This window comes from Equus caballus, chromosome 1 (genome assembly GCF_041296265.1).
Source record: "Equus caballus isolate H_3958 breed thoroughbred chromosome 1, TB-T2T, whole genome shotgun sequence".
NCBI lineage: Eukaryota > Metazoa > Chordata > Mammalia > Perissodactyla > Equidae > Equus > Equus caballus.
The window spans coordinates 130,210,383-130,223,843 of NC_091684.1; the positions used below are offsets into that span (position 1 = coordinate 130,210,383).

Consider the following 13,461-nt stretch of genomic DNA (forward strand, 5'->3'; position numbering starts at 1 on the left):
CTAGCAAGAAATACTACCAAACACGAAATAAAGAAAATAATTCCATTCACACTGGCTTCAAAAAGAGTACTTAGGAATAAATTTAAGAAAACAAGTACAAGACCTATATATTAAAAACTACAAAACATTGCTGACAGAAATTAAAGGAGATATAAATAAAGAGAGCCACACACCATAGTCATGGATAATAATACACCATATTGTACAGAGGGCAATTCTCTCCACAATGATCTACAGATTCAATGCATTTCCTATCAAAATTCCTGCAAGCTATATTTTAGAAACTGGCAAGCACACTCTAAAAATTATATGGAAATGCAATTTTGAAACAGAACAAAGTTGGAGAACTTACATTACCTGATTTCAAAAGTTGGTATATAGCTACAGTACTTAAAGCAGTGTGGGGCTGGCATAAAAAGAGACACATAGATATCTAAAGAACAGAATACAGTCCAGAAATAAAGTCTTACATCTATGATTAATTGATTCTGAACAAGCGGCAAGGCAATTCAATAGTGAAAGGATAGTCCTTTCAACAAACGGTGATGTGATAAATGAATATCTATGCAAACAAATAAATTGAGATCTCATACCACATATAAAAGTTAACTTGAAAGGAAATATAGGGGCTGGCCCCATGGCCGAGTGGTTAAGTTCGTGCACTCTGTTTCCGCAGCCCAGGGTTTTGCTGGTTCAGGTGCTGGGAGCAGACATGGCACCAATCATCAGGCCAAGCTGAGGCGGCATCCTACATGCCACAACTAGAAGGATCCCCAACTGAAAAAATATACAACTATGTATATTTTTGGGGAGGCTTTGGGGAGAAAAAGGAAAAATAAAATCTTTAAAAAAAAAAAAAAAAGGAAATATAGACCTAAATGTAAGTGCCAAACTGAAACACTTCTTGAAGAAAACATAGGAAAAAAACTTTGTGATTTTTGAGTTAGGTAAGATTTCTTAGGACACCAAAAGCACTACACGTAAAAAAATTTTGATATATTGGATTTTGTCAAAACTAAAAACTTTTGCTTTTCAAACGACAGTATTAAGAAAATAAAAAGCCACAGATAGCAATTCACATACTGAAAATAATGTGTACTCTGAATAAACAAAGAACTCCTACAACTCAATAATAACAAAATGACTCACTTGAAAAACGGGCAGAAGGTGTGAGCAGACATTTCACCAAAACAGATACATGAATAACTAATAAGCACATTAAAAGATACTCAAAAACATTAGTCATCAGAGGAATGCAAATTAAAATCACAGTGAGACAGCACTACATACCTACTAGAAAAGCATACATTTAAAACACCGATCCACCAAGTTTTGTCAAGTTTGAAGAAATTGAAACTCTTTCACTACTGGTGGCTATGTAACATGGTATACATCTTACCCTATAATCCAGCCTTTTATCTCTTAGCTATTTACCCAAGAGAAACGAAAGCATATGTCTACGTAAAGACTCATACACAGATGTTCATAACAGCTTCATTTGTAATAGCCAAAAAAATGAAAGTAACCTAAATGTCTATCAATAGAAAAGCAGACAATAATTTGTGGCGTATATATACAAATACTACTTGGCAATAAACAAAAAATGCAAGCTATAGGTACAAACAACAATATGGAGGAATCTCAAAATAATAAAGCTGAGTAAGGGACAAAAAAGAAAGTAAATCAGTGGCTTCCTGGAGATGAGTGTGGAGGAAAGGACACATGGATTACCAAGCAGCACAAGAAAATTTGGGGGGTGAGGGGTGATGGATATCATCATTATCTTGACTATGCTGATGGTTTCACAGAGATTACATACGTGAAAACTAATGAAATCGTACACTTCAATAAGTTCAATCTTTTGTATGTCCACTATACCATAATGAAGTTGTGCAAGAAAATTTTTTTAAGATTGTTAATTGCAAGTTTAGGCAAGGATACAGAACATCTAGAATATTCAAAATGCTACTGTAAATGTAAACCAGAACAACTACATTGCTAAACAGTTTGGCAGTGTCTACTAGAGCTGAAAATTTGTATACCATAAGGACTAGCAATTCCATTCTTAGGCATAAAGCCAGCAACTAGACCACCATGTGAGAAATGTGGATAGTGATTACTGTTGAGGTGGAAGGAGGGGCAGTGATTTGGAACGCACATGGGGGCTTTTGGGGTGCTGGTAATGTTCCATATCTTGCCCAGGTTGGTAGTTACATGGGTATGGTGATAACTCATCAAGCTGCAAATTTATTGATTTGTACGTTATTCTATTTATGTTATAGTTTATTAAAATGTTTACTGATTTAAAAAATATATAGTTACCTCGCTCTCCAGATTGAAAGCCTTAAAAGTTAGTTAACCAAATGCAGTGATGGCTTATATAAGCAAATTCTAACAATACATCAAAACCAAGTTGGGTTTATCCCAGGAATACAGGCTTGACTGAACATTAGGAAAATCAATGATCATATTAACAGATCAAAGGAGAGATTTTTGATGATCATTTCTATATAAGTAGAAAAAGCATTTGCTAAAATTCAGCTCCAATTCATGATTTGAAAAAATTCACAATTTAAGAACAAAAGGTAGCTTCTTTAACCTAATAAAGGACATCTGTAAAACTTAAATATACTATATTACACAGTTAATTGCTGACAGCATTCCTTTTAAGGTGCCCACTAAAGAAATAAAAGGATAGAGATCAGAGAAAAAGAACACAAACTATTTTTATTGGTATATGATATGGTTATTTATGTAGAAAATCCTAAAGAATCTACAGATTAATTATTAGAATTTTTAACAGAATTTATCAAAGTTGCTGGAAACAAAATCAATGGTATTCTTAAACACTAGCAATACACAGGTTTGAAAAAATTTTAGAGATTCTATTTCTAATAGCATAACAAACATAAAAGAGGATAACTAAAAATAAATTTCATAAAATGTGTCAAAAAATTCGAAATAAACTTAACTAAGGAAGCAGAACACTTACAAAGTGAAAACTACAAAACTTTGCTGAAAGAAATTAAAGACAAAAAAATGAAAAGACATTTCATGTTCATGAACTGGAAGACCCAGTATTGTTAAAATGTCAATACCACCTAAAGCTAGGCACGGATTCAAAGAAATCTCTATCAAAATCTCGATGACTTATTTTGCAGAAATAGAAAAAAAAAAAATCTATCCTAAAATTCACATAGAATCTCACGGGACACTGAATAGCCAAAATAATCATGAAAAAAAGAACAAAGCTGGAAGATTCCTGATTTCAAAACTTACTACAAAGCTGCAGTGATCAAAACAGTGTGGTACTAGCACAAAAGACTAGATTATATATTATAATTATACATGGACTAGAATTGAGAGCCAAGAAATAAACCCTCAAATATATGGTCAAGTGATTTTTTTTGAGGAATATTAGCCCTGAGCTAACTATTGCCAATCCTCCTCTTTTTGCTGAGGAAGACTGGCCCTGGGCTAACATCAATGCCCATCTTCCCCTACTTCATAGGTAGGATGCCTACCACAGCATGGCTTTTGCCAAGCAGTGCCATGTCCACACCCAGGATCCGAACTGGCGAACCCTGAGCCACTGACAAGCGGAACATGTGAACTTAACCACTGCGCCACCGGGCCAGCCCCTGGTCAAATGATTTTTGACAAGGGTGCCAAGACCACTGAATGGAAAGGACAGTATTTTCAACAAGTGGTACTGAGAGCGATGTCAGCATCATGGCAGAGTGAACTTGCCTGGGATTCTCTCCCCTCTAACATACAATGAAAAGGGACATTCATACTCTAACAGAGGATATCCTAATACAACACAGAAACATCAGAGAGACACACGCAGCCATATGATGGAGGTCAGAGAGGCTGAAGGCCTTGTTAGAAGAGGTGGAACAGGGTAAGAAAAAACTTTGCTCCCTCCCCTAATAGACTGGAATCCATGACTGCAGGAGGCCTCTGAGAGGGAAGGGACCGGGCAGGGGATGATTTCATGGGAACATCAAGGACCCCTGAGGGCCCGTGCAGCCTTGAGGGAAGACCTCGCCCAGGGCAAGAGCTTTCACAGGGGGTGACCTCATTAAGCCAACACACCAGGAGAGCAGATAGCGAGAGAAGAGTGAGAAGGCCCAGACAGCATGCAGGAGAAAGTACCCCTTCCTCGACCTGCCCTGTGCCTGCTCCACTTCCTGGGATCTTGGCTGAAGGCAGAGGGCTCAGAATACGCAGCTCTTCACCCCACCCTGTGGCGATAACCAAATAATATCAGGATCCATAAGACCAGAGTCACCCCCCCAGCAATATCAAACATTATATCAAATCTCCAGATCACAGAGAAAATGACAAGTACCAAAATTCAGTCCTAAGGACACAGAAATATGTAATCTAAATGACAACGAATTCAAAATAGCTATCATCAAAAAACTCAATGAGGTAAAAGAGAATGTAGAGAAACAATTCAATGAGTTCAGGAGCTAATTCATGAAAGAGATTGAAACTATAAAGAAGAATCAATCAGAAACATTAGAGATGAAAGACACAATGGAAGAGATAAAACAAAATACAGATTCCCTGAACACTCAAGTGGACATCATAGAGAAGCATATCAGCATAATCAAAGATAGACATGTTGAAATGCTCCAGAAAGAGGAGGAGAGAGAACTAAGACTAAAAAGAAATGAAGAAAGTCTCCGAGAAATATCTGACTCAGGGAGGAAATGCAACATAAGAATTATAGGTATTCCAGAAGGAGAAGAGGAGAATGGATCAGAAAGCATGTTCAAAGAAACAATAGAAGAGAACTTCCCAAACCTAGGGAAAGAGAGGGAAATACGTGTGGAAGAAGCTTCCAGATCTCCTAGATATGTCAATGTAAACAGACCTACTGCAAGGCATATACTAGTAAAACTAACAAAAGTGAATGACAAAGAAAAAATACTAAGGGTAGCAAGGCAGAAGAAAATAACCTACAAAGGAACCCCTATCAGGCTTTCAGCAGATTTCTCTGCAGAAACCTTACAGGCTAGGAGAGAAGAGAACGACATATTCAAATATTGGAAAGACAAAAATTTTCAGCCAAGCATACTCTATCCAGCAAAAATATCCTTCAGATATGAAGGACAAATAAAAACTTTCTCAGACAAACATAAGCTAATTGAGTTGTAGCCACGAGACCCCCCCCAACAAAAAATCCTCAAGAAGGCCCTTATACGTGGAAAAAAAAGGGGGGGGAGAGGAAGGGGTTATAAAGCATGGAGTAAGGAGACAAATAAGTAGACAGAATAGGATAGCAAATACTCAAGTACAGCATTAAAGAGAAAGGGAAAGAAAACACCAAAAACAAAGATAATCTTATCATTTTAACTACAAACTCACAACACAAGATGGAATAAGATGTGAGAAAAACAACTTAGGAGCAGAGGAGGAAAGGGACTGAATTGGTTTAGACTAAGGAAATAAGAGGTCATCAGAAAACGGACTATCTTATACACGAGATTCTGAATACAAACCTCAGGGTAACCACTCAACAAAAAAGCAGAACAAAGACACAAATAATAAATAAGGAGAAAACAAAGAAATACATCATAAAAAACTACATAATTCAGGGGCTGGCCCCGTGGCTGAGTGGTTAAGTTTGTGCGCTCTGCTGCAGGCAGCCCAGTGTTTCGTTGGTTCGAATCCTGGGCGCAAACATGGCACTGCTCATCAAACCACACTGAGGTAGCGTCCCCCATGACACAACTAGAAGGACCCACAATGAAGAATATACAATTATGTACCGGGAGGCTTTGTGGAGAAAAAGGAAAAATATAAAATCTTTAAAAACAAACAAACAACAGCAACAAAAAAAACTACATAATTCAATGGGTAGACCAAAACACACAGGACAAGAAACAAAGGAAAAGCAGGGGAACTGGAAAACAAGTGATAAAATGACAGTATTAAGCCCTCATATATCGCTAATCACCCTAAACGTACATGGATTGAATTCTCCAATAAAAAACAAATGGTGCTTGGAAATCGGATAGTCACATGCAAAAGAATGAAGTTGGACCCTTACCTTACACCATATAGAAAAATTAACTCAAAATGGATCCAAGACCTAAACATAAGAGCTAAAACTAAAACTCTTGGGAGAAAACATAAGGAGAAAGCTTCACATTGGATTTGGCAATGATTTCTTAGATATGACACCAAAACCACAGGCAATAAACGAAAAATAGATAACCTGGACTACACCAAAATTAAAAAATTTTCTGCACTATCAACAGAGTGAAAATGCAATCCACAGAATGAGAGAAAATATTTGCAAATCAAATATCTGATATGTATCAATATCCAAAATATACACAAAAGTGTTACTACAAAATATACAAAGAACCTGTTGCCACAACTCAACAAGAAAACAACCCAATTAAAAAATGGGCAAAGGATTTGAATAGATATTTCTCCAAAGAAGATATATAAATGGCCAATAAGAACAAGAAAAGATGCGCAACATCATTAAACATTAAGAAAATGCAAATCAAAACCACAATAAGCTGCCAGTTCATGCCCATTAGAACAGCTAGTATAAAAAAAGAAAAAGAAAAAAAGAAGCATTGGTGAGGAGGTAGAGAAATTAGAACCTGTGTGCACTGTTGGTTGGAAGGTAAAGTGGAGTAGCCACTAGGGAAAAAAGTATGGTGTTCCTCAAAAAATTAAAAATAAACTTACCATACAATCCAGCAATTCCATTTCTGACTATATACATACCCAAAAGAACTAAAAGCAGGAACTTGAAGCAGATATTTGTACACTCATGTTTACACCAGCATTATTCACAATAGCTGAAAGGTGGAAGCAATTTAAGTGTCCATTGACAGAAGAATAGGTAAACAAAATATAGTACATACATAGAACAGAATATTATTCAGCATTTAGGAAGGAAATTCTGACACATGCTACAACATGAATGAACCTTAAAGACATTATGCTAAATGAATAAGTCACAAAAGACGTACGATTCCACTCATATGAGGTATCTAGAGTAGTCAAATTCATAGATAAACAGTAGAATGAGGGTTGACAGGGGATAGGGGGAGAGGGGAATGTGGAGTTATTACTTAATGGATACAGAGATTCATTTTTGCAAAATGAAAAGAGTTCTGGATATGGAAGGTGTTGATGGTAGCATAACGTGAATGCACTTAATGCCAATGAACTGTAAACTTAAAAAGAGTTAAAATGTTAAATTTTATCTTACGCATATTTCACCACAATAAAAAAATATGTACAAAAGCAGTTTATAGAAAAAAAGTTATAAACTTTATGTAAAGACATTTTTAAAGACCTAAATCAGTTGAAAAAACATTTAGTAGTATGTTCCTAAATTGGAGGACTCAATTTCAAAAACAGAAATCTCCCCACGTTAATTTATAGATTCAAAGCAATGCAAATAAAAATCTGACAGTTTCTTTTTTAATACAGATTTGAGCAAGCTGATTCTAAAACTAATATAGAAATGTGAAAGGGCCAAGCGTGTCCTATCAAAAATAAAGTGCAGGATGGTAACAGACACCAAGTATTGTAAAGCTTTGATAATTAAGGCAGAGGATAGAAAAAGTGACCACTGGAAGGTGAGATAGAGCCCACAAACAGAACCCTACATCCATGGAAACTGATTTATGTTAGAAAGCTTTGTAGAGCAGTAGGAATAAAAATTATTTTTCAATAAAGTGTGTCAGAACAATAGAGCATCCACACAGAAAAAAATGAAATTGGATTCCTACCTCAAACTAGACAATAAAATCAATTCTAGGCAAATAAAGACGCTGTAATATTAAAGGAAAACTGTATTTTGAAGAAAATCTTATGACTCATGATAGAAACAAATTTTCTAAACAAGATCAAAAAGCATAAATCACAAAATTTGCTCAGTTTTACTACACTGCAATCAAGAATTACATTAATCAAAAGACATAGAGGGAAAAGGCAAGCCACAACCTACAGAAATATTTTCAATACACAAATCTGACAAAGAATTAGTATCTAGTAAAGATAATTCCTAAACATCAAGAATAAAAGATCCCAGGCCAGCCTCAGTGGCCTAGTGGTTAAGTTCAGTGCACTCCACTTTGGCGGTCTGGGTTCAGTTCCTGGGCATGGACCTACACCACTCTGTTAGTGGCCATGCTGTGCTGGCAGACCACATACTAAAAGATAGAGGAAGACTGGCACAGATGATAGCTTAGGGCAAATATTTCTCAGCAAAAAAAAAAAAAAAAAAGAAAGAAAAGAAACAATAAAAGATCCCAATAAGGAAATGGAGAAGAAATTTGAATGGGCACTTTACATGAAAAAAACCTGAGGAGCTGATAAGTATATGAAAAGTTGCTCAACTTTATTATTAATCTTGAACAAGTAGAAAAGCAAATTAAAACCACAAAGCGCTATCTTTTCACATCTACCAAATTTGCCCCAATTAATAGGTCAGAAAATAGCACACGTCAACAAGTTATACACCAACCAATAGGGACTTAGGCTTAGCCAATTAAATGCTTTTTCTTAGATCTCCAAATCTTACACAAGTGATTTTAAAATGCAGGGACTGCTGACAGTCATTTATCATAATCAGAGTGGCAACATGCTGACCACACTGTTTCCATCAAAAGACCAATGCTGTGGCTCTTGTGACGCAGCCTTTGATGCTTAACCATTTCCAAGCCTGGTCCTCTAAACTCCTAATACTTATGCTTCCAATATCTTTCTAAAAATTTCCTTTGCTTAAGCTAGTCAGAATCAAATTCTATGTCTCAAAACAAAAAAATCTTAAAAGTATCAAGTTTCTCATCCAACAGAAATGTTCAAAAGGTTTCCATTCTGAGTACGATGTCATAATTCCTGGAAATCAAAATTTTGTACATTCCCGTATTTGTTACCACTTCTAAAAAACCTCTATGACAGTAAATGGCTTTACAACTTGGTTTGAATATTCATTCACGGCAAAACTTCATCAGGATCAAAATCAAGATAGCGAATGAGGTACCTAGCTCTTTCCCGGGCTGCATCCTCACGGGCCTTTTCCTTTTCTTGCCTCTGTTGTTCAATTCGGGCTTCTTGTTCTTTCCTCTTCATTAACAATTCTTCTACACGGGCCTGCCGTTCTGCCTCGAGAGCTCTCTTGCGTTCCTAATGTCAAATGTTTTAAAAGGTGTTGGGCTTACGTGTAAAATGAAAATGATTAAAAGTGACATAGCTTTGACATAAACTTATATATTCAAGCAGATCCCTGGCTTACCACTAGGTATGTTTCTCAGAATTTAAACAAAAATCAAATATCAATATCTGGTTTTCATATGCCTTTTACCAGTGTTACACATAATTATAAGAATAAAAGCCATTTTAAGCAGATACTATTTTATGCATATTCTGTGAGAATGTAATATGTATTTTACGGTTAATCACTTCTAAAGCCTTGTGTTTAAATATCATTTTAGAAATACCAGAACATGATGAAGAAAGCATAGTTAACAGATTTTATTTCTGAACTAAGCTTTCAAACAGGACTTAAGAAAAGCTTTGTGGCAAGGACAAAGAGTCATTAAAACACAGCATAATGGGTAAGAGAGTGGGCACTGGGTCAGATTCCCTGATTTTGCTTCCTGACTCCATTATTTACTGGGTGGGCGATTCTGGTATAGTTACATTATATCTGTGTCTTAGTTTGCTGGAAGACAACAATTGTACTTATTTCTCAGGATATTGTGAAGAATAGATGAGATAATACACGGAAAGCACTTAGCACAAGGCTTGGCATATAGTAAATTCTCAGTAATTATTTATCATCATTGTCATTAAGGCAAAGATACTTCATCAATATAGGATTAAACATCAATAGGAGTACTTTGCTAATTTCCACTATATTACTAGATGTATTAATACATTTCTTTCAGTTCATCCCCATTCCCCAGGTAGCTCACACGTCTCTCCCTGGCCCTTCAAGGCTCTTTACGATTAACAGAAAACACTGATCTGGGCTCTAGTAACTACTACTTACATAGCCTTCGGCAAGTCATTTCACCTTAAAAGGGCCTCAGTTGGTTGTGAGATCTAAACTACTAATATAGGGAAGTACTCAGCAAAGTGATTAGCACATAGTAAATGCTCAGTAAATGATAGCAGGAAAAAAAAAAGTAATACAGCAGCTTCTGTTTACAGAACACTGTGGAGAGATGCGAATATTTCTAATAGTTAACTCAGCTCACAATGGTAACTTCATATCTACAAGAAGCCCTACCTACCCCAAGAGAAGAAAATCTTTTTAAAGTAGTAAGCCAAAAGGGTCCCTATATTATCTTTTTATTTGCGGGAGGGGGGAAGGGACTGGGAAATAAGAGAGAATGCACTGGCAGACTGTAGACTTTTGTAGACCTGCAATTAGATTTTAAATTGATTTTTCAGTGTCTGGCATACTACTCATGAACTGGTTATAGCTATTTCTCATTACAAAGTAAGCATAATAGGTAGAAACTTGTTTAGCTATATAAGATCTCAAAAACTCTTTAAAAACAAATCTGGCACAGGAAACTTTCTCCAATGAAGAAAATATAAACAAAAAAGTTTTCTCTCAAAGTCAAATTTATTTTTAGTTTAAAAAAAATCTGTATTATATCTGAAAACACAAGTTTCAAAATGAAATGCAAAAGGCTTAGACATTAAATATGAAGAATTAAACCAGAACTTTTAATTTCATATTTTAGGAAACCAAAAACTTGCGAAACAGACTTTAAAAAATTATAAATTGGTCTTCTAAATGAAACATATTAATATAAAAATAATTATGTGTATGCACAATGTAGCCAAGTTGTATGCCTAAATATGATGTCAATTTGTTGACTGTTTTCATGGATATAAAACATATTCCAACAATGTACTAATGGAAATAACTGGAATTCAAAACATAGCCAGTCTTTTAATTTCTCTTTTTAATAAGTGGAAGAGAGAACAGGTAACTAGACAGCTAATGAGTAAAATTAGTAAATTCAGCTAGTATTTTCCTTTCTAAAATTTAAGTTTCCTGAAGATAGGCAACTTGTATTTCACAAAAGCATCTTGTGGGAGTTCAATAAATATCTGTTAAATAAATGAAGCATGACTTTATAAAATAATATGCATCATAAATCTATATATTTACAAATAAAGAATATAAACCCATAACAAATGAATTAGAGATATCTAACTCTTAAGCTTTCTGAAACCTCATGGACTCCTAAGTACTTTGCTTCACAGTCAGGGATGTGTTCGCGGCAACCTAAGAAAGGATTTTGCAACCCTCCTCTTTATGTCTATAATTCAAATAAATGGGGGAAGAAGATAAGGCAAAATATCCAAGGAAATTGAGCTTAAAACTAACAAATCAATAATTTATATAAGAATAATGGCAAATTGAGAATATACGATGGCAGCACTAACTTAGTATTTAACTTACAAGAAATAAGGATCACAATTGCCTGTAATACTTTATGAGAATGTTTCAAGAGTAAAAGTAAAGCAGATGGAGGTTCTTTGAAGTCCATATTAAGTTAGGATCTTACTATTATTATATTTACAGAAAGCTTGGCATTACTGCCTTGCATATCTAGTTATAGCTACACATCTTTTGAAAAAATTTAATTACACGTATGTTTTATAATACCAGTGGATTTTTCTAACAATATCAGTGTAGATCAAACTTATGTAGGAGTTTTCAATTTTTCACTGAAAATTAAATCTGTAGGAAATTTCTACACTTTTAAAAAGAAAAATAATTCTGAGTGGTCAAAACAGTTTTTAAAGTATAAGGACAGACAATTCCTTACTACTTTCAGGAAAGAACTGCTTTCCTTTAAGCTTTAAATAATGTTCCAAATTATGAAACAAGAGTCATCATTTTTAAAAGGAAGATAACTACTATATTTCAAATCTGCAAAACGAATCCAGAAAACACCAAAGATGTCTATTTAAAAGTATACAATATTACTCATATACTTTCGCCCAAAACCCAGCTAAGAAGTCACCTTTTCCAGAGAACTTTCCTTGACATTCCACTCCCACCAACAGAGCTAATTATTACTTCCTGTGGGATACCACTGTAGCTTATACATACTTCTATCACACTCTTAACATCGTGTTGTATTATTTACCATAAAGGCAAGGACCATGTCTTATTCATCTCTGAATTATTAATGCTTAATGGTTGCTCAAAAGTAACACATAATTTACAAAACATAATTATTTTTATAAAATGATACCACTGTAGAGAAAGACATAGAAATAATGCTGAAGGAGGCCTAAAATTAACAATTCAGGGGTTGGCCCAATGGCATAGTGGTTAAGTTTGTGCAAACCACTCCGGCGACCCTGGGATTTGTGGGTTCGCATCCCAGGTGTGGACCTCCACACTCCTCATCAAGCCATGCTGTGGAGGCATCCCACATACAAAACAGAGGAAGACGGACACAGACGTTAGCTCAGGTCCAATCTTCCTCTCACACACACAAAATTCAAATATCCTATTTCATTTACTCATTTAAGAGTATTAGTTAATAAAGAATTAACTTAAAAATAATTAAAGTGAAAATTCTTGCCAGTCCTTGGAGAGGAAAACCTGAAGATTCTCTAATAGAAGCATTCTGTGTTTTTAAACATACGTTAGCTTGGCACTCAGATTAAAATAAAAGACTGAACTCAAATCAAATAAAGATCAGAGACGAATATGGGATCATAATGCTTAATGCCCACAAATAGCAAAAAGTAATCAATTAACTTTAAAAACGTTTTGACATTTTAATTTCCTAAAACAACCAATGACATGAAGAAAGATGAAACAGTAAATAACATCCCTAATATTTAACATAACAAAGCTCTTCATGATCTGCTCCTTAACTCTACACGCAGTACTCTCTCATATCTCCCTCTGCAGAATGCCTACTTCTCTCATCGTTTGCATCTGTTTCATTTTTGAAAACTTAGTTGAGGGCCAGCTCTAGTGGCCTAGTGGTTAAGTTCAGCACGCTCTGCTTCGGTGGCCCAGATTCGGTTCCCAGGTACAGACCTACACCACTTGTCAGTGGCCATGCTGTGGTGGCAGCTCACATACAAAATACAGGAAGACTGGCAACAGATGTTAGATCAGGGCACATCTTCCTCAGCAGCAGAAAAAAAACAAAAAAACTTAGTTGAGGTATCACCACTTTCAGAAAGCTTTTCTTGACTTTCTCATGTTCTGGCCACTCTCAATTTGAGTAAGATGTTCTCCTTTGTCCTTCCAAGAATCTCTTCAGTGCTGCACTTAATCCTAGTGGATTAAGGTTTGTTTACATATACGTCTCCCCATTGTGAACAAGGATTTATCTTTTTCATGTCCTTGAGCCTAGCACAACATATGGCTTATAGTAATGACTCAATAAATGATCACTGAATTAATAAATATCAGTC

General features: G+C 35.4%; 1 protein-coding gene across 50 annotated transcripts in view; it reads right to left on the bottom strand.

The window, feature by feature from the left end:
- The window catches only part of SCAPER (S-phase cyclin A associated protein in the ER), a 521,075-nt gene that overhangs the window by 318,342 nt on the left and 189,272 nt on the right, over positions 1-13,461 (bottom strand). For all 50 annotated transcript variants that reach the window (XR_011438966.1, XR_011439156.1, XR_011439026.1 and 47 more), the window contains 1 exon segment: positions 9,032-9,174. Coding sequence is in view for 47 of the 50 variants with exons in the window: in XM_070267830.1 (XP_070123931.1) it covers positions 9,032-9,174 (143 nt within the window). In the remaining 3 variants the exon portion in view is untranslated.